General features: G+C 33.4%; 1 protein-coding gene across 1 annotated transcript; it reads right to left on the bottom strand.

The window, feature by feature from the left end:
• Positions 1-23,233, bottom strand: LOC139902461 (uncharacterized). The gene is made up of 5 exons (XM_071885084.1): positions 23,164-23,233; positions 22,801-22,871; positions 16,689-16,730; positions 16,138-16,271; positions 1-967 (listed from the first exon to the last, which is right to left on the bottom strand). The coding sequence occupies exons 1-5, from the start codon at positions 23,231-23,233 to the stop codon at positions 1-3; spliced, it is 1,284 nt and encodes a 427-aa protein (XP_071741185.1).
• Between the last annotated feature and the right edge of the window lie 4,041 nt (positions 23,234-27,274).

Raw genomic sequence — 27,274 nt, 5'->3', positions numbered from 1 at the left:
CTAAGGACCAAATTTCTCATTTATTAAGCTCAACAACTTCATCATTTGTTCATTTGTCAAGTTCATATTGTTTCCAGACCCTGACCCAGTGTCCTCATTTAAGGAACTATGATTATCAGAATTCTTATGAAATTTGTTGAAAGGTTTTTCTTTCCATCCAGGTGGAAATCCCACAATTTTGTAACATCTGTCAATAGTGTGCCCAATTTTATGACATTTGGTGCATTTATAATTTGGATTGAGGGCAGCTCTATTGTTATTAGAAAAATTATTTGAGTTGTTTCCATTTGAAAAAATAGTTTGATTTCCCTTCTTTTGAACATTGCTGTCAGACACAGCATTGTTAGAAGAGATTATATGAGAATTTGTTTGAGAATTGGTTTGAGCAAGGAAAACAGATGTTTGTGGTTTGTTTTCAGAGTTGGTCAACCCTCTATGGGATTCCTCCCTAGACAACACAGAGTAGGCAGTCTTGACATCAGGCAAAGGGTCTCTAAGCAACAAGTTACTTTTGACATTCATATAGCAGTCATTTAGGCCCATTAAGAACTGCATTAGCTTAAGCATGTTATTATGTTTGACAGTTTGGTCTGCAGCTTCACTAGTGCAATTTTTCAAATTGGCCATAGCATCATATTGTTTCCACAGAGAGTTCAACTTATGATAGTATTCAGATAGAGAGCTACTCCCTTGCTTTAGAGTGCTAATATTATAATGAAGATTAAAGATAATAGAGCCATCTATTTTATCATAAGTTTCTTTCCATTCAGACCAGACAGTACTAGCATTTTCAGAGAATATCAAACCAGCATATAGCTCATCAGATATGGACCCAAGTAACCAAGATAAGACCACAGAATTACACCTATCCCATTGTTTGGACAAAACATCATCAGTGGCATTTTTGACACAGGTGCCATCAACAAAACCAACTTTATTTTTAGTTCCAAGGGCAAGTAAGACAGACCTACTCCATATTTTGTAATTTTCAGTGCCTTTAAGCTTAAGAGTAATAAGAGGGGTACTGGATGTAGTGACCCGAACTTTTTCATGTTTATATATATTAATTGAGATTGATATTTACATGATTAAATGTTTCCAACATGTTAAGCAATCAAACTTGTTAAGACTTGATTAATTGAAATATGTTTCATATAGACAATTGACCACCCAAGTTGACCGGCGATTCACGAACGTTAAAACTTGTAAAAACGACATGACGATATATATATGGATATACATATGGTTAACATGAGATTATGATAAGTAAGTATCTCCATAAGTATATTAACAATAAGTTATATACATATTAACAAGACTACTAACTTAAGGATTTCGAAACGAGACATATATGTAACGATTATCGTTGTAACGACATTTAAATGTATATATATCATATTAAGATATATTAATATATCATAATATCATGATAATATAATAATTTAACATCTCATTAGATATAATAAACAATGGGTTAACAACATTAATTGAGATCGTTAACTTAAAGGTTTCAGAACAACACTTACATGTAACGACTAACGATGACTTAACGACTCAGTTAAAATGTATATACATGTAGTGTATTTAGATGTATTAAAATACTTTTGGAAGACTTCAAGACATATATCAAAACACTCATACTTAACGAAAATGGTTACAGTTACTTTCCCATTCTTTTCTTTCATCAAGAATTCTAGTCGTATTCTTACCCGTATTATACACAGCTTCAAAACGTACTTACTATGGGTATATACCAATAGGAACTAGCATGGGATTCCACTCTTGATTATTTCATGTATAACTAATCAATTTTAACTTCTACCATGAGCTAGTCAACTAACTAGAACTCCTTTTAACCCCACTCACCACTCACCAATTACCACTCATCATTCACTCCATTTCACTTCCAATTCTCTTTCTAATTCTCTCTCAACACACACACACTATTATGAACGTATTTTTCCAGTAGTTAATCATCATCTTCATCAAAAATCACTTCAAGAATCAAGCTATAATCATCATAGGAAGAACACTCCAAGAACACTTCAAAAATCCCTTCAAGTTTACTAATTTACTTCCAAGCTTTCTAATCCATTCCAAGTAATCATCTAAGATCAAGAAACCTTTGTTATATACAGTAGGTTATCTTTCTTATTCAAGGTAATATTCATATTCAAACTTTGATTCAATTTCTATAACTATAAACTATCTTAATTCGAGTAAAAATCTTACTTGAACTTGTTTTTGTGTCATGATCCTACTTCAAGAACTTTCAAGACATCCAAGATCCTTTGAAGCTAGATCATTTCTTGTCACTTCCAGTAGGTTTACCTACTAAACTTGAGGTAGTAATGATGTTCATAACATCATTCGATTCATATATATAAAACTATCTTATTCGAAGGTTTAAACTCGTAATCACTAGAACATAGTTTAGTTAATTCTAAACTTGTTCGCAAACAAAAGTTAATCCTTCTAACTTGACTTTTAAAATTAACTAAACACATGTTCTATATCTATATGATATGCTAACTTAATGATTTAAAACCTGGAAACACAAAAAACACCGTAAAACCGGATTTACGCCGTCGTAGTAACACCGCGGGCTGTTTTGGGTTAGTTAATTAAAAACTATGATAAACTTTGATTTAAAAGTTGTTATTCTGAGAAAATGATTTTTATTATGAACATGAAACTATATCCAAAAATTATGGTTAAACTCAAAGTGGAAGTATGTTTTCTAAAATGGTCATCTAGACGTCGTTCTTTCGACTGAAATGACTACCTTTACAAAAATGACTTGTAACTTATTTTTCCGACTATAAACCTATACTTTTTCTGTTTATATTCATAAAATAGAGTTCAATATAAAACCATAGCAATTTGATTCACTCAAAACGGATTTAAAATGAAGAAGTTATGGGTAAAACAAGATTGGATAATTTTTCTCATTTTAGCTACGTGAAAATTGGTAACAAATCTATTCCAACCATAACTTAATCAACTTGTATTGTATATTATGTAATCTTGAGATATCATAGACACATATACAATGTTTCGACCTATCATGTCGACACATCTATATATATTTCGGAACAACCATAGACACTCTATATGTGAATGTTGGAGTTAGCTATACAGGGTTGAGGTTGATTCCAAAATATATATAGTTTGAGTTGTGATCAATACTGAGATACGTATACACTGGGTCGTGGATTGATTCAAGATAATATTTATCGATTTATCTCTGTACATCTAACTGTGGACAACTAGTTGTAGGTTACTAACGAGGACAACTGACTTAATAAACTTAAAACATCAAAATATATTAAAAGTGTTGTAAATATATTTTGAACATACTTTGATATATATGTATATATTGTTATAGGTTCGTGAATCAACCAGTGGCCAAGTCTTACTTCCTGACGAAGTAAAAAAAAAATCTGTGAAAGTGAGTTATAGTCCCACTTTTAAAATCTAATATTTTTGGGATGAGAATACATGCAGGTTTTATAAATGATTTACAAAATAGACACAAGTACGTGAAACTACATTCTATGGTTGAATTATCGAAATCGAATATGCCCCTTTTTATTAAGTCTGGTAATCTAAGAATTAGGGAACAGACACCCTAATTGACGCGAATCCTAAAGATAGATCTATTGGGCCTAACAAACCCCATCCAAAGTACCGGATGCTTTAGTACTTCGAAATTTATATCATATCCGAAGGGTGTCCCGGAATGATGGGGATATTCTTATATATGCATCTTGTTAATGTCGGTTACCAGGTGTTCACCATATGAATGATTTTTATCTCTATGTATGGGATGTGTATTGAAATATGAAATCTTGTGGTCTATTGTTACGATTTGATATATATAGGTTAAACCTATAACTCACCAACATTTTTGTTGACGTTTAAAGCATGTTTATTCTCAGGTGAATATTAAGAGCTTCCGCTGTTGCATACTAAAATAAGGACAAGATTTGGAGTCCATGTTTGTATGATATTGTGTAAAAACTGCATTCAAGAAACTGATTTCGATGTAACATATTTGTATTGTAAACCATTATATAATGGTGTGTGTAAACAGGATATTTTAGATTATCATTATTTGATAATCTACGTAAAGCTTTTTAAACTTTAATTACGAAATAAAGGTTATGGTTTGTTTTAAAAATGAATGCAGTCTTTGAAAAATGTCTCATATAGAGGTCAAAACCTCGCAACGAAATCAATTAATATGGAACGTTTTTAATCAATAAGAACGGGACATTTCAGTTGGTATCCGAGCGTTGGTCTTAGAGAACCAGAATTTTGCATTAGTGTGTCTTATCGAGTTTGTTAGGATGCATTAGTGAGTCTGGACTTCGACCGTATTTACTTGAAAAATGATTGCTTAACAAATTTTGTTGGAAACTATATATTTTTAACATGTGAATATTATGTGATATATTAATCTCTTAACGCGTTTGATATTATGTGATAGATGTCTACCTCTAGAACAAGTCCCATTGACTCACCTAATAATAATGAAGAGTTAAATGTAAATTGGAATGATTCGTGGACTGATTCACAAGTTCCCGGAGAGGAACCGGAAGAAGAGTCGGAACCGGAAGAAGAATCGAAACCGGAAGAAGAATCGGAACCGGATGAAGAAATAGAACCGGTGGGGGAAATAATAAAACGGTTAAGTAAAAGAAAATCCTCAACCAACCGACCAAGGTTAATTATGGTCAATGGTGTTTCCGCTAAGGAAGCAAAATATTGGGAGGATTACCAATTCTCCGATGAATCGGATTCTGACGAGAATTCCGATGATGTTATAGAAATTACCCCAACTGAATTTAAAAAGGCAAAAGAAAATAATAAGGGAAAGGGCATAAAAATAGAGAAATCTAATTCCAACCCCGATGAACTTTATATGTATCGTCAACCCCCGAAGTCCTTAAGTTGTAACAATGACCCGGGAACCTCTAAACCACCAGGTTTTTCTAAACCAATGTGGATAACGACGGCTCGTATTAGGGGAACATCATATATCCCTAGAAACTTGGCAAAACGTACCAAAACTGAAGAAGAAGAAACAAGCGAGTCAGAATAAGATAGTTGTATTCGTGTGGTGTAATATATGTAATATAGTGTGCTTATGCTTTATGATATATGTAAAAATTGCTTGTATTAATAAGTATTTTTTTTATGAATTTAACTCTTGTTCTATTTTACAGTATAAAAACACAAAATGGATAGACAACCCAATATTTTAAGAGACCTACCCGGAGACATGATTGATGAAATCTTGTCTAGAGTCGGTCAGAATTCTTCGGCACAACTATTTAAGGCGAGATCAGTTTGTAAGACATTCGAAGAACGTTCCAAGAATGCCTTGATTTATAAAAGGCTTTCGTTTGAAAGATGGGGGATATCACATTGGGAAATCCATAAGTTACGATGTGTTTACTTTAACGCATATATTGCGGGGAACCCAAATGCTATTTTACGCAATGGGTTAAGAAATTATTTTGACTCAATATATCCGAATATTGGACTTCATGATTTAGAAAAAGCGGCTAACTGCAACATAAAGAAGCATGTTATGCTTACGGATTAGTAATGTTCGCTTCTCACCAAAGTGAGAACAAGAACATCGGGCTACAACTATTAAACAAAACGTTCCCACAAGTGACGGAGTCGGTAATTGGGGTAAGAAATGAGGTTTTTAGATTGTTACGGGACTGTTGGACATTACGTAACCCTCATCCCTTTGACGACGTTACAACACGCTGTCTTATCAACAGCCATAACGGTTATGTTCCACAAGACCAAGGATGGGAAGTAGTCCTAGTAAAACTAGAATGCATGACTTGTTTCTAGACGTATGAATTACGTGTCTTTATTGCCTTTGCTGAACGACTTGTGTACTAGCTAGAATTATCTTCACAACTATCTTGTATCAAAGTTATTGTGTGCTATATTTAATGCTTTATGTAAAATAAGCGGTATTGTAAGTTTGTAAAATATTGTATAAAAGTTTGAACGCGAAATATTAATATAATCAGTTTTTCATATAGAATTGTAGTAGTTGAATTGTATATTAGCTACTAAGTATGAACTTAACGGGTAGGTACTACCCGAATTTAAACTTATAAAACGCTAATATGAAGAAAAAGCTTTTATAAATGAGTTCATATTATGCTACGAAATACTATTAACTACTCTTAATATTCTGCATGATTAACTTGTTCCATTTGACTATTTTGAAGGAAATGGCACCGACTACCCGACACACCGTGAATATGAATGAAGAGGAATTCCGTACTTTTCTAGCTTCAAACATAGCCGCAGTACAGGCTGCGCTACATACCAACAATAACCTTGGATCTAGCAGTACAGGAAATCGTGTAGGATGCACCTACAAAGAATTCACTGCCTGCAAACCTTTGGAATTTGATGGAACCAAAGGACCGATCGGATTGAAACGGTGGACCGGGAAGGTCGAATCGGTGTTTGCCATAAGTAAGTGTACTGAAGAGGACAAAGTAAAGTACACTACGCATACCTTCACAGGTTCTGCGTTAACATGGTGGAATACCTATCTAGAGTGTAACGACCCGTCAAAATCGCTATTGACGCGGCACGTTAATCATTGATTCCACAGTGAGGTTTTGACCTCTATATGATACGTTTTGATAAAATATTGCATTCATTAAAATAAGTGACTTTCTAAACATAGAAAGTTATAAACATGTGGGCAAGTGCTTAGGTATAAGCAAAACCCCGAAATACATAAGTCTTTAATTTACAGGTTGACATCACAGTCCAATTGTTTATTACACAACGCAGTTTTATTTTGAATGCAATAAACTTTGTACAAAGTATGAGAGACTCCATGCAGGCAACTAGCACATCATAGCGGAAGCATTCTAAGGACCTGAGAATAAAACATGCTAAAAAGTCAACACGAATGTTGGTGAGTTATAGGTTTAATTGCTCGAGTCATAAACATATATAAAGATAGACCACAAGATTTCATCAAAAGTTTATCAATAGATTCTACGTAACAGAGCACCCTGGTAACTAAACTTAATGCTATAGTGATAATTACCCCATTCGTTTTAATACACGCAAACCAACGTGTCTTAAACTCAAATAACATACGTCCGTTAAAAGGCTAGCGCTCTAGCTCGGACGGGGATATCAAGCCCTATGGATCCATATACAATTATTCGCGCCCACCAGTCCATATCCTATGTACTGGCAGCTACTAGTTACCAAAGCTAAGGGATTTTTGGTTTAACTCAGTGTAGAATTTAGTATGTACTTGTGTCTTATCGCGTTTAAAATAAATTGCATGTATTCTCAGCCCAAAAATATTTAAAGTATTTAAAAAGGGAGATTATAAACTCACAGTTCAATATTGCGATTCAATATTGTAGGCAAATTGCGTAGACGTAATGATGGTAGACGACTGTATGGTTGGCCTTGGATTCAAGAACAATACCCCGAATAATACCTAATATTTCCTTAGCTTAAAGCGGTTTGAAACCCGAATTAAAAACACCCTTGTATATACCTTATTATTATTAAACTTAAATTTAAAATTATAATTATAATATAAATATAAATATTGAGAGTTAATGTGAAAAACTTCGTTGAACCAACTGCGTATTTATATTACTTTTCGATTTACTGTAGCTCATGCGAGCGCATGAGTTTTCAGTGTTTTTGCCATGCGATCGCATGACCGCCTTTTCCGTTTTTGTTTGCTAGTTCGTCGATATCAAATAGTGTTTACTGCAGCAAATAGTGTTTGCTGCAGCAAATAGTGGTACTGTAGCAAATAGTGTTTACTGTAGCAAATAGTGTTTTCACTGTAGCACTGTAGCAAAATACGGTTTCACTGTAGCAAATAGTGTTTTACTGTAGCAAATAGTGTTTTACTGTAGCAAAGTAATTTTTACTGTAGCAACTAGGGTTTTACTGTAGGAAAGTCGTTTTTACTTGTACATATATATATATATATATATATATATATATATATATATATATATATATATATATACATACATATAATTGTTCATGAATCATTGAGAGTAGTCAAAGGTAATTGTATATATGAAACAGTTCTAAAATTTTGAGACTCAATCTAACAGACTTTGTTTAACGTGCCAAAATAATAAATCGTATAGAGAATTGGTTTAAATTAGTCGAAATTTTTCGGGTCATCACATAGAGCAAGTGGGACAAGATGATGCGTACGCACTACCGTGGTCAGCATTCAAGCACTTGATGAACGAGAAGTACCGTCCCAGAACCGAGGTCAATAAGCTCAAGACAGAACTTAGAGGGTTACGAAACTAAGGATTTGATATTACCACGTACGAAAGACGATTCACAGAATTGTGCCTATTGTGTCCGGGAGCATTCGAAGATGAGGAAGAGAAGATCGACGCGTTTGTGAAAGGATTACCGGAAAGAATCCAAGAAGATATAAGTTCACACGAGCCCTCCTCCATACAACAGGCATGTAGAATGGCTCACAAACTAGTGAACCAGATTGAAGAAAGAATTAAAGAACAGACTACTGAAGAGGCCAATGTGAAGCAAGTCAAAAGAAAGTGGGAGGAAAACGGTGATAAGAATCACCAATACAACAACAACAGCAATTACAACAATAATCGCAACAATTATCCCAACAATCGCAACATCAATCGCAACTACAACAAACGGCCCAACAACAACAACAACAACAACAGCAACTACAACAATCATCCCAACAATAATAATAACCGCAATAACAACAACAATCAGAAGCAGCTATGCCAAAGGTGTGAAAAGTATCACTCGGGGTTCTGCACCAAATTTTGCAACAAGTGTAAAAGAAATGGTCATAGCGCGGTGAAGTGTGAGGTCTACGGACCAGGGGTTAATAGAACGAAAGGAACAAATGGTGTCGGAACGAGTAATGGCGGAGCAAGTAGTGTCGGAGCAAGTTATGCCAATGTAGTTTGTTATAAATGTGGAAAACCGGGCCACATTATTAGAAATTGCCCGAACCAGGAGAACACGAATGGACAAGGTCGCGGAAGAGTTTTCAATATTAATGCGGCAGAGGCACAAGAAGACCCGGAGCTTGTTACGGGTACGTTTCTTATTGACAATAAATCTGCTTACGTTTTATTTGATTCGGGTGCGGATAGAAGCTATATGAGTAGAGATTTTTATGCTAAATTAAGTTGTCCATTGACGCCTTTGGATAGTAAATTTTTACTCGAATTAGCAAATGGTAAATTAATTTCAGCAGATAATATATGTCGGAATCGAGAAATTAAACTGGTTAGCGAAACATTTAAGATTGATTTGATACCAGTAGAGTTAGGGAGTTTTGATGTGATAATCGGTATGGACTGGTTGAAAGAAGTGAAAGCAGAGATCGTTTGTTACAAAAATGCAATTCGCATTATACGAGAAAAAGGAAAACCCTTAATGGTGTACGGAGAAAAGGGCAACACGAAGCTACATCTTATTAGTAATTTAAAGGCACAAAAACTAATAAGAAAAGGTTGCTATGCTGTTCTAACACACGTCGAGAAAGTACAAACTGAAGAAAAGAGCATCAATGATGTTCCCATTGCAAAAGAATTTCCCGATGTATTTCTGAAAGAATTACCGGGATTACCCCCACATCGTTCCGTTGAATTTCAAATAGATCTTGTACCAGGAGCTGCACCAATAGCTCGTGCTCCTTACAGACTCGCACCCAGCGAGATGAAAGAACTGCAAAGCCAATTACAAGAACTTTTAGAGCGTGGTTTCATTCGACCAAGCACATCACCGTGGGGAGCTCCTGTTTGTCAAGAAGAAAGATGGTACATTCAGGTTGTGTATCGACTACCGAGAGTTGAAAAACTTACCATCAAGAACCGTTACCCACTACCGAGAATCGACGACTTATTTGATCAACTACAAGGCTCGTCTGTTTATTCAAAGATTGACTTACGTTCCGGGTATCATCAAATGCGGGTGAAAGAAGATGATATTCCAAAGACTGCTTTCAGAACATGTTACGGTCATTACGAGTTTATGGTCATGCCATTTGGTTTAACTAATGCACCAGCTGTGTTCATGGACCTTATGAACCGAGTGTGTGGACCATACCTTGACAAGTTTGTCATTGTTTTCATTGATGACATACTTATTTACTCAAAGAATGACCAAGAACACGGTGAACATTTGAGAAAGGTGTTAGAAGTATTGAGGAAGGAAGAATTGTATGCTAAGTTTTCAAAGTGTGCATTTTGGTTGGAAGAAGTTCAATTCCTCGGTCACATAGTGAACAAAGAAGGTATTAAGGTGGATCCAGCAAAGATAGAAACTGTTAAAAAGTGGGAAACCCCGAAAACTCCGAAACACATACGCCAGTTTTTAGGACTAGCTGGTTACTACAGAAGGTTCATCCAAGACTTTTCCAGAATAGCAAAACCCTTGACTGCATTAACGCATAAAGGGAAGAAATTTGAATGGAATGATGAACAAGAGAAAGCGTTTCAGTTATTGAAGAAAAAGCTAACTACGGCACCTATATTGTCATTGCCTGAAGGGAATGATGATTTTGTGATTTATTGTGATACATCAAAGCAAGGTCTCGGTTGTGTATTAATGCAACGAACGAAGGTGATTGCTTATGCGTCTAGACAATTGAAGATTCACGAACAAAATTATACGACGCATGATTTGGAATTAGGCGCGGTTGTTTTTGCATTAAAGACTTGGAGGCACTACTTATATGGGGTCAAAAGTATTATATATACCGACCACAAAAGTCTTCAACACATATTTAATCAGAAACAACTGAATATGAGGCAGCGTAGGTGGATTGAATTATTGAATGATTACGACTTTGAGATTCGTTACCACCCGGGGAAGGCAAATGTGGTAGCCGATGCCTTGAGCAGGAAGGACCGAGAACCCATTCGAGTAAAATCTATGAATATAATGATTCATAATAACATTACTACTCAAATAAAGGAGGCACAACAAGGAGTTTTAAAAGAGGGAAATTTAAAGGATGAAATACCCAAAGGATCGGAGAAGCATCTTAATATTCGGGAAGACGGAATCCGGTATAGGGCTGAAAGGATTTGGGTACCAAAATTTGGAGATATGAGAGAAATGGTACTTAGAGAAGCTCATAAAACCAGATACTCAATACACCCTGGAACGGGGAAGATGTACAAGGATCTCAAGAAACATTTTTGGTGGCCGGGTATGAAAGCCGATGTTGCTAAATATGTAGGAGAATGTTTGACGTGTTCTAAGGTCAAAGCTGAGCATCAGAAACCATCAGGTCTACTTCAACAACCCGAAATCCCGGAATGGAAATGGGAAAACATTACCATGGATTTCATCACTAAATTGCCAAGGACTGCAAGTGGTTTTGATACTATTTGGGTAATAGTTAATCGTCTCACCAAATCAGCACACTTCCTTCCAATAAGAGAAGATGACAAGATGGAGAAGTTAGCACGATTGTATTTGAAGGAAGTCGTCTCCAGACATGGAATACCAATCTCTATTACCTCTGATAGAGATGGTAGATTTATTTCAAGATTCTGGCAGACATTACAGCAAGCATTAGGAACTCGTCTAGACATGAGTACTGCCTATCATCCACAAACTGATGGGTAGAGCGAAAGGACGATACAAACGCTTGAAGACATGCTACGAGCATGTGTTATTGATTTCGGAAATAGTTGGGATCGACATCTACCATTAGCAGAATTTTCCTACAACAACAGCTACCATTCAAGCATTGAGATGGCGCCGTTTGAAGCACTTTATGGTAGAAAGTGCAGGTCTCCGATTTGTTGGAGTGAAGTGGGGGATAGACAGATTACGGGTCCGGAGATTATACAAGAAACTACCGAGAAGATCATCCAAATTCAACAACGGTTGAAAACCGTCCAAAGTCGACAAAAGAGCTACGCTGACATTAAAAGAAAAGATATAGAATTTGAAATTGGAGAGATGGTCATGCTTAAAGTTGCACCTTGGAAAGGCGTTGTTCGATTTGGTAAACGATGGAAATTAAATCCAAGGTATATTGGACCATTCAAGATTATTGATCGTGTCGGACCAGTAGCTTACTGACTTGAGTTACCTCAACAACTCGCGGCTGTACATAACACTTTCCACGTCTCGAATTTGAAGAAATGTTTTGCTAAAGAAGATCTCACTATTCCGTTAGATGAAATCCAAATCAACGAAAAACTTCAATTCATCGAAGAACCCGTCGAAATAATGGATCGTGAGGTTAAAAGACTTAAGCAAAACAAGATACCAATTGTTAAGGTTTGATGGAATGCTCGTAGAGGACCCGAGTTCACCTGGGAGCGTGAAGATCAGATGAAGAAGAAATACCCGCATCTATTTCCAGAAGATTCGTCAACACCTTCAACAGCTTAAAATTTCGGGACGAAATTTATTTAACGGGTAGGTACTGTAGTGACCCGAACTTTTCCATGTTTATATATATTAATTGAGATTGATATTTACATGATTAAATGTTTCCAACATGTTAAGCAATCAAACTTGTTAAGACTTGATTAATTGAAATATGTTTCATATAGACAATTGACCACCCAAGTTGACCGGCGATTCACGAACGTTAAAACTTGTAAAAACGACATGACGATATATATATGGATATACATATGGTTAACATGAGATTATGATAAGTAAGTATCTCCATAAGTATATTAACAATAAGTTATATACATATAAACAAGACTACTAACTTAAGGATTTCGAAACGAGACATATATGTAACGATTATCGTTGTAACGACATTTAAATGTATATATATCATATTAAGATATATTAATATATCATAATATCATGATAATATAATAATTTAACATCTCATTAGATATAATAAACAATGGGTTAACAACATTAATTGAGATCGTTAACTTAAAGGTTTCAAAACAACACTTACATGTAACGACTAACGATGACTTAACGACTCAGTTAAAATGTATATACATGTAGTGTATTTAGATGTATTAAAATACTTTTGGAAGACTTCAAGACATATATCAAAACACTCATACTTAACGAAAATGGTTACAGTTACTTTCCCATTCTTTTCTTTCATCAAGAATTCTAGTCGTATTCTTACCCATATTATACACAGCTTCAAAACGTACTTACTATGGGTATATACCAATAGGAACTAGCATGGGATTCCACTCTTGATTATGTCATGTATAAATAATCAATTTTAACTTCTACCATGAGCTAGTCAACTAACTAGAACTCCTTTTAACCCCACTCACCACTCACCAATTACCACTCATCATTCACTCCATTTCACTTCCAATTCTCTTTCTAATTCTCTCTCAACACACACACACTATTATGAACGTATTTTTCCAGTAGTTAATCATCATCTTCATCAAAAATCACTTCAAGAATCAAGCTATAATCATCATAGGAAGAACACTCCAAGAACACTTCAAAAATCCCTTCAAGTTTACTAATTTACTTCCAAGCTTTCTAATCCATTCCAAGTAATCATCTAAGATCAAGAAACCTTTGTTATATACAGTAGGTTATCTTTCTTATTCAAGGTAATATTCATATTCAAACTTTGATTCAATTTCTATAACTATAAACTATCTTAATTCGAGTAAAAATCTTACTTGAACTTGTTTTTGTGTCATGATCCTACTTCAAGAACTTTCAAGCCATCCAAGATCCTTTGAAGCTAGATCATTTCTTGTCACTTCCAGTAGGTTTACCTACTAAACTTGAGGTAGTAATGATGTTCATAACATCATTCGATTCATATATATAAAACTATCTTATTCGAAGGTTTAAACTCGTAATCACTAGAACATAGTTTAGTTAATTCTAAACTTGTTCGCAAACAAAAGTTAATCCTTATAACTTGACTTTTAAAATTAACTAAACACATGTTCTATATCTATATGATATGCTAACTTAATGATTTAAAACCTGGAAACACGAAAAACACCGTAAAACCGGATTTACGCCGTCGTAGTAACACCGCAGGCTGTTTTGGGTTAGTTAATTAAAAACTATGATAAACTTTGATTTAAAAGTTGTTATTCTGAGAAAATGATTTTTATTATGAACATGAAACTATATCCAAAAATTATGGTTAAACTCAAAGTGGAAGTATGTTTTCTAAAATGGTCATCTAGACGTCGTTCTTTCGACTGAAATGACTACCTTTACAAAAACGACTTGTAACTTATTTTTCCGACTATAAACCTATACTTTTTCTGTCTAGATTCATAAAATAGAGTTCAATATGAAACCATAGCAATTTGATTCACTCAAAACGGATTTAAAATGAAGAAGTTATGGGTAAAACAAGATTGGATAATTTTTCTCATTTTAGCTACGTGAAAATTGGTAACAAATCTATTCCAACCATAACTTAATCAACTTGTATTGTATATTATGTAATCTTGAGATACCATAGACACGTATACAATGTTTCGACCTATCATGTCGACACATCTATATATATTTCGGAACAACCATAGACACTCTATATGTGAATGTTGGAGTTAGCTATACAGGGTTGAGGTTGATTCCAAAATATATATAGTTTGAGTTGTGATCAATACTGAGATACGTATACACTGGGTCGTGGATTGATTCAAGATAATATTTATCGATTTATCTCTGTACATCTAACTGTGGGCAACTAGTTGTAGGTTACTAACGAGGACAGCTGACTTAATAAACTTAAAACATCAAAATATATTAAAAGTGTTGTAAATATATTTTGAACATACTTTGATATATATGTATATATTGTTATAGGTTCGTGAATCAACCAGTGGCCAAGTCTTACTTCCCGACGAAGTAAAAAAAAATCTGTGAAAGTGAGTTATAGTCCCACTTTTAAAATCTAATATTTTTGGGATGAGAATACATGCAGGTTTTATAAATGATTTACAAAATAGACACAAGTACGTGAAACTACATTCTATGGTTGAATTATCAAAATCGAATATGCCCCTTTTTATTAAGTCTGGTAATCTAAGAATTAGGGAACAGACACCCTAATTGACGCGAATCCTAAAGATAGATCTATTGGGCCTAACAAACCCCATCCAAAGTACCGGATGCTTTAGTACTTCGAAATTTATATCATATCCGAAGGGTGTCCCGGAATGATGGGGATATTCTTATATATGCATCTTGTTAATGTCGGTTACCAGGTGTTCACCATATGAATGATTTTTATCTCTATGTATGGGATGTGTATTGAAATATGAAATCTTGTGGTCTATTGTTACGATTTGATATATATAGGTTAAACCTATAACTCACCAACATTTTTGTTGACGTTTAAAGCATGTTTATTCTCAGGTGAATATTAAGAGCTTCCGCTGTTACATACTAAAATAAGGACAAGATTTGGAGTCCATGTTTGTATGATATTGTGTAAAAACTGCATTCAAGAAACTGATTTCGATGTAACATATTTGTATTGTAAACCATTATGTAATGGTCGTGTGTAAACAGGATATTTTAGATTATCATTATTTGATAATCTACGTAAAGCTTTTTAAACCTTTAATTATGAAATAAAGGTTATGGTTTGTTTTAAAAATGAATGCAGTCTTTGAAAAATGTCTCATATAGAGGTCAAAACCTCGCAACGAAATCAATTAATATGGAACGTTTTTAATCAATAAGAACGGGACATTTCACTGGAGGTGTCACTAGGGTGCAGATAAAGAGGGTCACCGAAGTCAAGTTTATTAATGAGGGTTAAAGCATTGTCATCACCCATACTACCAACACAAGCAGAATAGCCAAGAGCAACACACAAAAGCAGAGAAGCAACAAAGAACACAGAATCACAAGAACAAATATATAAATATATGAATATATGTAAAACAGGTCTTGAATCAACCGAGTGCTTGATCAGGTATTCATGAGCTTCAAGGAGCTCAGATCAAGAGTTGGGCACTGGGATTCGGTCAAAAAAAGGGAAAAAAAAAAAAAAAAAAAAAAAAAAAAAAAAAGAGGATAGAGGAAAGAGACTCCCCTAACAGGGTATAGAACCCTAGAACAGCAACAAGATACAGCGGAAGACGATTAACAAAGCTTTGGCCGGTTACAACTGCAGAAATCACACAGATCGAACCAAACCCTAACCCTAATTTTGAAATTAGGGTTTCTTCAATTAAAGAACAAAGATCGATCGATGCCCTAACGCTCTGATACCATGTGAAATTTATAGCAACAAGGTACAACGATCACCAAAAATAATCAATATAATCCAGAATTAAGAAACAATGTGAGTATCAACAGAAACCATGAACAAGGTTTATCCACAAATCGGATACAACCTTAAGCCAAGATTAACAAGTGCCAAGATTAATAAGAGCCAAAATTACAGTGAATCAAGAACATAAACACAAAGAAAGTATAAAGATGATGATGAAGTGATCAGTTGAAGTACACCCGACACACAGAGATCACAGGGTATAAATACCCTAACCCTAGAGCAAGTTACACTTTGCACCCTTGCAGAAAACCATAAGAAGCAGAATGAGCCACGCTCCTTTAGCTTTTACATGAACAGTCACAAAAGAAACACTTTAGCCCCTCCAGCTTTATTATCTTATCAGTACAGGTCCAACAATCCTTGCATAAGGGATCCAAAAGATAACATCCTACACAAAGACCAAAAATGAGATTGAGAACATAATTTAACAGATATCGGTAGATTCATTTATGCTAAGCTGCTGAGCTGATATCAGTGAGTATAATGTGAAACATGAATCTTTAAACCTCTCTCAAATCTCGATAAGATATATGGATTATTATTTTTTCACTATGGAGATAGTATAATTTTGACATATGCAGGCCTCTGGGAACATGTCGCCAAAAATGCAATTACGGAGCGAGCTGCTATCTATGGAAACATAGCACATGTAACAATTAATTGCCACACCATTCTTTATTATCATGTAAATAGGTCCAAGCTTGCCACTTTTATTGATTCATGCATATGGATGATATAATAACTCAGACTCGCACAACCAGAGCAGCCTTGGGGTCTCAGAGGGCCATATTTGGTGATGTTCAAGGAAAGGTTAAACAACTAAGCGACAAGTTTCCTATCGTTCGTGGCCTAATTGGTATTACTCCTTAAATTTTCTCCGTTATCTAAATTAACACATCTATTCAACATTGATCAAATAAATATTTGTCGTAATCATCTGATGTAGTCTATAAATGTGGATACGATGTGATTTTAGAACTAATGGTCCACGGACCGTGTGGTTTGGCATCTCAAAGACTCCCTGTATGCATGAATTATGTTGTTCGAAAAATTTCCCCAAAAAGTTCAATAACCAAACATTCTTTGACATGTATGCATATATCCACTATCGGCGCGGTAATACAGATGTCACAACAAGGCAATGGGTTGATCTACATAAGAGTTTCGTAGTCCCGCATAACCGTTCGCGTTGCCTTATGTTTCACGCACACATAAACGTCAAGTATTGTGGATGGACGATGCTAATAAAATATTCGTTCAAGTACATCTCTACATCCGGGTCATAGCACAACTGTCGACATGTCAAAAGAGATGTTTATCTCCCCTCTTTGGCGAGGTTTTAAAAGCTGGTAGAGTATGTTAGAAAGAGAAAATAGTTAGAAAAATAAACCTTGAGAGATCAGAATATAAATTCATCATTTCCATATGAAGACAATTTATCACAGCAACCAACGGCTACATATCCCATATTCCATTTATATTACTTCTAGAATTGTATAAGGCTCCTAGCCTAAAATAGATTATATAGCCGTTAAGGATGGCTCTATAAATAGAGCTACTTTTTCATTGTAAAAACTAACCAATTCACAATGTAATCCATTAAGCTTTTTGCTCTCTTTTATCTTTTTGTAATTTATCATCTTATCATCTTAGATCAGTAAATGTAGAATCCAATATATTAAAAATGTAGTCCAAGTTTATTGTTCTCTTTTATCTTTTTCTAGTTTACAACTTAGATCAAGATCAGTTAACAATCAATTCATCATCAATAAACAATCAACATATTCCGCATATCAATTGTTAACATGGTATCAGAGCTGACGGTGTCGATCTTGGATCAAGACACTCGTTTTTAGCTTCAATCATCTACCTTAAATCAAGCTGCCATGTCAAAAAGGACGGTAGCTTGACTCATTAATCAACTGAAAACAGCAAGTGAAGCCTCAAAATCATCGGCCATACAACAACAAACAATAGTTGTAGTTGCCATGGTGATTATTGCAGTTTCAGAAAAAAAGAAAGGGTTGGATTTGCAGCCGTGGGTAACCAAGAGGCAACCAACAACGGTGACAACCACCAACATGATATTTAACAGCGGCCATAGGTGATTACCTGGCACAAAAATAAAAATAAATTCTCCGGCGAAAGAAGTACCAGCCGGTAGCAGCGGCCTAAATAGAGGCAAAAGGAGCATCAGTTGTAGTCGACGGCAACCATGAGGCTACCAGGAACTACGCCACATAATGCATCAATTTCATGGCTGAAAAATCATAAATCAGGTAAAGGGTTTGTGATTAACACCCCAAACCCTTCTCTTCTCAAAACTTGTTCCTTTAATTTCGTGTTCATAGCGAAAATCGTGGATGGGAAGTAAAGGGTTAGGGTATGCATCAAACCCTAACTCATATTCAAACTTTTCATCAATAGATTTAACAACAATCGATCGGAATTAGTGAAAAAGGAAAGGGTAATATAAACCCTAATTTAATCAGTTATATATTTTAGAGAAGAAAATGTTTGGGATGAAAGAGAAACTCCTTGTTTTGTGTCTAAAACTCACACAGTCAGAAGAAAAAGGGAGTCAAGAAGCGTGCTCTGTTTTTCTATCAGATATGAAGAGTACACATCACAAAATTACTTTCAAAAAAACAAATATTGTAGTAAGTTTTTTTTTGACAATCAGTATATGATAAGTCAAAAAGTGGTGGTCAAGTGGACTTAAAAGTGGAAAAGTCTTCAAATCAAAAAGAGATACTTGAGACTGATTTTTTTCACAAATGTTTAAATTAAAAGCTTAAATGAAAAAAGGATAGTCAAATTGTTTTTTGTTTTAAAAATCCAATTTTTTCAACAATTTGGTAAATGATCTTTCAAGTCAAATTGATTTAAATTTTCTTTTAAATGATATGAAGAGTCAAAGATGCTTTTAAAGGGAACTTTGGGTTGTATTCCGTAATATTTATTTTGTTCAATGTTAAAATTCTTTTTTTCAGAATAAATCCCATGTTTTTTACCCAAATGGCTTTAAAAAAAGGGAGTCAGATTGATCAACGGGGTCATTTTTTATCATTGTTAAAATAAATTGCTAAAAGAGGAGATAATTTTTTCTGCCAAAAGTCGTATGAACAAAAAGAAAAAAAAAAAAAACGGTGGGATATAATCCCAAATCTTGTTTTGACCAAGATTCCATATTTGATCTAATTACGCCTTAACTCCCTGGATGACCAATTATTATAAAAAAAAGAACACCAACACACAAGTGAGGGGGAGTTTGATTCTAATATCACTGTGAGTTGGTGAAAATAAATATGATTATGAGTAAGTGTTGTGATTATGATGTCACTAATCCTTTGTTTTTATGATTGTTTCCGGTACATATACAACACACGGGTGAGGAGGAGATTGATTCTAGCGTCACCGTGAGTTGATTACCGAAGCATCTAATGGAATAAAGCAAGACACTCCAGGCGAACCAAACAAGGCTAAAGTTGAACCATGTTCATGTCAGGCGAGCCAAAGAAGGTCAAGATTGAACTGGGTTCATGTCAGGCGAGCCAAACAAGGTTCAAGTGAAGCTGGGTTCATGTCGAGAAACTCAAATATTCCTTGACGAACCAAACAAGGTTCATGTTGAACTGGGTTCATGTCAGGAAAATGAAACTTAAAATATTCTAAGCGGACCAGTAAAGGTTCAAGATTGAACTGGGTTCATGTAAGGAAGCTGAATATCCCATGCGAACCAAACAAGGTCCAAGTTAGACTGGGTTCATGTCTGGAAACTTAAATGTTCATAGGCGAACCAGTGAAGGTCCAAGTTAGACTGGGTTCATGTCTATAAATTTAATACTCCTTGGCAAACCAGTGAAGGTTCAAGAATGGACTGGGTTCATGTCGGGAGCTTGATGATCAAGGAAAAACAAAGATGTTCAAGTCGGGAATCAGCTGGACAAAAATGATGACTAGCTCGTTATTGACTAGTAAACGAAAGACTCCTCAATGATGTTATTAAGCAAGTTGAATTGTGGAAATCCCACTATTCAACTTGAGGGGGAGTGTTAGAAAGAGAAAATAGTTAGAAAAATAAACCTTGAGGGATCAGAATATAAATTCATCATTTCCATATGAAGACAATTCATCACAGCAACCAACGGCTACATATCCCATATTCCATTTATATTACTTCTAGAATTGTATAAGGCTCCTAGCCTAAAATAGATTATATAGCCGTTAAGGATGGCTCTATAAATAGAGCTACTTTTTCATTGTAAAAACTAACCAATTCACAATGTAATCCATTAAGCTTTTTGCTCTCTTTTATCTTTTTGTAATTTATCATCTTATCATCTTAGATCAGTAAATGTAGAATCCAATATATTAAAAATGTAGTCCAAGTTTATTGTTCTCTTTTATCTTTTTCTAGTTTACAACTTAGATCAAGATCAGTTAACAATCAATTCATCATCAATAAACAATCAACATATTCCGCATATCAATTGTTAACAGAGTATTCCGAACTGGTCCCCTTTGAATGTGGAAAGCATAATTTGTCAGTCAACCTGCAATTTTGGTTCTAAAGAACATAATATGATTGCACATGGCTACAAGGTATGTACTTCTATGGCTCATTTGGAAGTGGAGGAATAAATTGGTTCACGGGTCGTTAGAAAGAAAGACAATATTAAATGAGGATGTTGTAACAAGTCTCCGAACTATCTCGCATCTTTGGATTGCGCGTAGAGGGAATAAGATTTTGGATTCTTTTGAAGCATGGCGTTTAGATCCTATTAATGAGCTAGCTGTTAAGGCAGAAATATACCTTTGGTGAAATGGGTTGTATGTTACACTGTAAGGGTGTCAATATAGACAATTGGTGAAAATTAGTGTATTGTTGTAATAGTTCATTCCCTGTGAACAGATCATGTATAAATTGGTTGATAATAAATAAATTGCTAGCTTAAAAAAACATTGGTTCTTAGTCAACTGTAGATTAACATTTAAAAGTTAACAAGAGTTTTTTAAGATTTGTAGCCTCACATAAATGATCATAAGCATTTAATGCAACTGTGTAAAGAGTGTGCCTAACGAGAATTTTATTGTATACAATTGTTTTACGGAGTATTATTTTAGTTTTTTAAGTTGAAATTTATTCTTCTTAAATTGAATTCAACGTATCTGTTGTTTACAATTGTTCAACTATAATTTATTTTCGAGTGTGAAAAGTCAGGACCTTAATGAGTCATTGATATACAAATATATCTCTCTAAAAAGTGAACAACTTCTATGTTGTATAGAGTTATCTTCAAATTTACCTTTGATGGACATTAGTTATTGTATGGACATATGTTATTGTATAGATTGCTGATGATATTAATTATGATTACAAGCATAAGTAGTTGATCGAATTCAGATATGGATATCGAGAGTAAAAAGCTGTAGTTGATCAAATTTAGATATGGATGTTGAAAGTAAAAAAGTTGTTCTTGAAGTTATACTCCGGATGACTTTTTTAAACTACGGGCTCTTAGATATCCATAAATTATTTATATAAAGGTTTTGAACATATAGGTGGCAATTTAGATTTAGATCTAAATTTCTAAATTTATAGTAATGGCTTAATACGGATGAGAAAGACTCCTTTTCTCTATCACATTAGCATGTAGTTGTCTTATTTAAAATCTATTCAATTTTTTACTTTCAATGTACAATAATACTCATAAAAAATAATACTTACGATATGCACAGTGTACAATAATACTTATTAAAAATAAATCGACTTAGATGTCAAATGTGTCAAATTTAATCTCTATTTATACTTATATTATTTTTGTAGGTGATAAATACTTGACGTATGTGGATGCTCATATTGTTGTGCAACTAACATTCGTTAATTAAACCAAGGTTTGGAAATCAATAGTAGAGAATGAAAACTTGGTAACGACTATAAACAATTGATTTTTGCATTGAAAGTGTATTCATTCATAACGTTTACGATACTTAAATTTACAATAAATTATAGTTTCAATACAAATACTATCAACAATAAAAGGTTTCGTTATTTGTAACTATATCATATAAGTAATCAGTACCAATAATAACGTTTTCGATTACTGTTTTATAGAGTTGTCATGCAACGCACGGGCTATTAAACCTAGTTTCATTATAAACCTTAATTACATACAAGTCAAATAGCTAGTACGGTTGAATTCCTTATATACACCCGTATTTTACCTAATATTTCCGTAAACAATAGAACTAATGTGAAACACACATCACCATGAGAAGTCGTTAATATACTATCATGTAGCACAAGCAGATCGAAACATTATCGCCTTTATTACAATAAAAATGTGATTATGATTATTTCGGTATCACATAATAACACTTCCAAACACCTAGTAAAACCATTTGTGCACTTGTACTAATAATGCCAACCAATATACATAATGTTTTCTTATCACCTGTATTAGATCAATAACAATGAGATCCCTCTCCTTTTTGCCTCGAATCACAGCCCCCGCCTCACCTTTATCTGAAATATTCACAAACAAAGATAAATATTACTTTGATTCAATTAGAGCATACTGTTTTTATAATTAGCCTCAATTTCAGATCAACCCTATCAATTGGTCTAAACGCTTAAAAATACTTATTATCTAAAAACCAAGAATGTTAGTGAAGTAGGTCAAAACAAAAGCAAAGCTATTAAACCTGAAATCAACAATAACACTTGCAACTCATATCAATTAAAGTCAGATATGAAGATAATCGAAGTCAAACAAGGTAAAATTAGGTCAGAAAATTGAAGGGAGATAAAAACAGACCACAGGGAATTGGATGATTGGGCTCAGATGCTGCCATCATGATCGATGATAGCTGAAATGCCCCGTTCATATACAATATAAACGATTCACAATAGTTGATTACATTGCGAGGTAATTGACCTCTATATGATACATTTTACAAACATTGCATTCGTTTTTAAAAGACAAGCTTTCTTTACATCGAAAGTTGACGGCAAGCATACTATTTCATAATACCTCCAACTATAATTGACTTAATAATAATCTTGATGAACTCGACGACTCGAATGCAACGTATTTTGAAATATGTCATGAATGTCTCCAAGTAATATCTCTAATATGAGCAAATGCACAGCGGAAGATTTCTTTCATACCTGAGAATAAACATGCTTTCAAGTGTCAACCAAAAGGTTGGTGAGTTCATTAGTTTATCATAATCATTCATTTTCATCATTTTAATAGACCACAAGATTTTCATTTCTCATAAATATACGTCCCATGCATAGAGACAAAAATCATTCATATGGATTGAACACCTGGTAACCGACATTCACAAGATGCATATAGAATATCCCCATCATTCCGGGACTCCCTTCGGACATGATAAATTTCGAAGTACTAAAGCATCCGGTACTTTGGATGGGGCTTGTTGGGCCCGATAGATCTATCTTTAGGATTCGCGTCAATTAGGGTGTCTGTTCCCTAATTCTTAGATTACCAGACTAAAAGGGGCATATTCGATTTCGATCATTCAACCATATAATGTAGTTTAGATTACTTGTGTCTATTTCGTAAAACATTTATAAAAGCAGCGCATGTATTCTCAGTCCCAAAAATATATATTGCAAAAGCATTTAAAAATGGAGCAAATGAAACTCACCATACTGTATTTTGTAGTAAAAATACATATGACGACATAGAACAAGTGTAGGGTTGGCCTTGGATTCAAGAACCTATATCATGTATATATATTAACACATATGATCGTAATCGAATAAGTTCATATATTAATATTAGTAATATATTTATATTTTTATTTTCTAACTTGTTAATAAATAATTAATATCTATTTTTAACTTAAGTAAGTTCTCAATATTTATATATCATATAATTATTAAACTATTTTAATTAACTAATTTATTGATAATTGATATATATGATAAATATAGTACATCTAACTTAATATTTGTTTGGTAGCAATAATAATAATAATAATAATAATAATAATAATAATAATAATAATAATAATAATAATAATAATAATAATAATAATAATAATAATAATAATAATAATAAATAAAAAATTGTATTATTTTTATAATAAAAAAATAATAGTGATAATAATACTTAAAAACAATATTTGATAATGATAATACTGATAATAACTATAAAAATAATAATAATAATAATTATGATACTAGTTTAGTTGTAATAATAATCCTAATGGTAGTAGTAGTAGTAGTAGTAGTAGTAGTAGTAGTAGTAGTAGTAGTAGTAGTAGTAGTAGTAGTAATAATAATAATAATAATAATAATAATAATAATAATAATAATAATAATAATAATAATACTTTCATTAATAATTAATAATCATAATTATAATGATAGTAATAATAATACTTACATTAATAATAAAAATGATAAAATTAATAATAATAATAATAATAATAATAATAATAATAATAATAATAATAATAATAATAATAATAATAATAATAATAATAATGTTAAGACTACCTTAAAAAGGCTTGAAAAAAAAATAAAGTGTCCGAGCCGGGACTCGAACCCGTGACCTCATGCTAGACAACACAGCCTTTACGCCATTGAGCTATTTGCTCACTTCATGAATTTATTTTACTCCCAAACATGTTAACCCGTATTATCTCAGATCTCATACATCATCATCTTAACTCATAAGCCCAACAGAACTATATATATACCTTGGCCCAAGAGTATAACTTCGGCCCAACAGACAATTTCTCAAGCCCGACAACAAGTAAATCAGCCCAACAGACATCTTTTATTGAAAAAAAAAATATGCACATGCCTAGTTTCGAACCCACAACCTCCTGTTAACCTAACAACAGCCCTAACCATGAATCCAAGTCTGTTTTTCTGAAATCATTACTAGCCTAAATGTTTTTAACTCGTTTTCTTTCTGTGTCATTTCCTTCTTCGTACACAGCTCGATCAATGGTTACCCAACCATACAATCACACGTATATCATATCCTAATCCTAGTCATACGGTTTAATCATAATTATCATTATTCAAACCATTAATATAATATCATCTTCGCGTAACCATTACCATGATCATACATCAATATCATTTTCATGAAGCATTATCGACTTAATTTTTATCTAACATCATCTTATTAACATCATCATCTAACACCACAATTCGATTATCATTTAATATCATTCGCTATAAATCCTTTCTTATTACTACCATCGTCTTCATCATTCCTTGTAACGTATCATCTTTAACAAGATCAATCCGTTACCACTTTATATCACCATATAACCTTAACCTCCTCATATATAATTCATTATTATCCTCCAGTTATTTCATACAGGTAAATCAGAAATAGCAATTAAGCTAATCGAAGAAAAAAAATAAAGGTGGGATGATACCTTCAAACGGTTCAAAGTGGGTAGGGTCGACCCAAATGTAAAAACTGAACATAACGGCCCACCAACATAGAAGCCCACTCGATTTGGTTTATATGTGTTTTAGTTTACCACAGCCCATTATGATGATGTATCTAGGATTCGAAACAGGAAAAGCAAAAGTCGACATCCCACTTGTAACCTTTATCGTTATTTAAATCCCCTAATTGTCCATCATTCTTTATTCGTTAATCATTATCATAATTCAACAGCTCATCACCAATATTATTTTTCATTATCGTTCATCATCTAGGAGTTTGGAAGAAAGAAAAAAAAATTGCTGCAGTCGTATAGTTCATAAAAGGAGAAAAAAAATATTGCAGCAATAAAGAATAGCAGGTATGTTTAATTCAAATGGGTTTCGTTGAATAGGAACTAAAACGTGTGGGTTTTTGGGTTGCAATTAAACTAGAAACTAGCAGCAACAGAATTTGGAGAACCACAGCAACCTTTCGTTACATTAATCTTGTTCGAATAATAGACCCAGTTGGCGGTGGTTTGATGATTAAATAGGTTTTATTGTTTTATGATTTAACGACAAAGATAACAAGAAACAAAAGCATGTATCACAGCTGCAAGTTGCAGGTCTGTTGGTTATTGGTGGTGATTTCGAAAGAACAACAGAAACTGTTCGAGTAGCTGTAATATTGGTGGTTCGTGATACAATTGTAGCGAGAGAGAGAGAGAGAGGTGAGATGTTGGTGAAGGAGGTGGTGCATGATCATGGTGGTTGTGATAGTCATGGCGGTTGTATGGTGACTCGACAGAGAAAGATAGGAAGATGATTGCAAGGTGGGTTGTAATTGTGTATGTGGGTGTGTGTGTGATTTTATTCGCATAACATCAGATGATACACATATATTATAATCGATTGATTTATACAGAAGTGATAATGGATTAATATTGTTAGTAGGCTTCTTGATGGTTGACAGAATCACGGGTAAAGGAAGAACATGGAAAAGGAGAAAACAAACAAAAATAATTATATCCGTGATTTAATATATACGCGTAATAATTTGTTTCTATATTTCTATATGTATTATATTTAATATTAATAATTATTAAATATATTAAATATAATGATATGTTAATATTAATAAAATGTTTTTAGATAATATTACCTAATTCTTAATTAGTAAATTTATAAAATTAATAAATAATATTAATGAGTAATAATATAGAGAAAAAAATAAAATAAAAAAATGATGGTAATAACATTATTAATGATGATAGTAATAACACTATTTATAATAATATTAACATTATTAATGATAGTAATAATATTAGTAATGGTACAACAATTTATATATATCAATTTCATATTTATATATTATATATTTAAAATAATAATATTAATAATATTGTTATTAATATTGAAAGTACTAATAATAATAATAATAATAATATAACAAATTAATATATATATATACTCAAAATGAAATATTATAAATTTCTACATGT

This window comes from Rutidosis leptorrhynchoides, chromosome 3 (genome assembly GCF_046630445.1).
Source record: "Rutidosis leptorrhynchoides isolate AG116_Rl617_1_P2 chromosome 3, CSIRO_AGI_Rlap_v1, whole genome shotgun sequence".
NCBI lineage: Eukaryota > Viridiplantae > Streptophyta > Magnoliopsida > Asterales > Asteraceae > Rutidosis > Rutidosis leptorrhynchoides.
The sequence above is the reverse complement of the archived record's forward strand: the minus strand, read 5'-3'. Positions and strand labels throughout refer to the sequence as shown.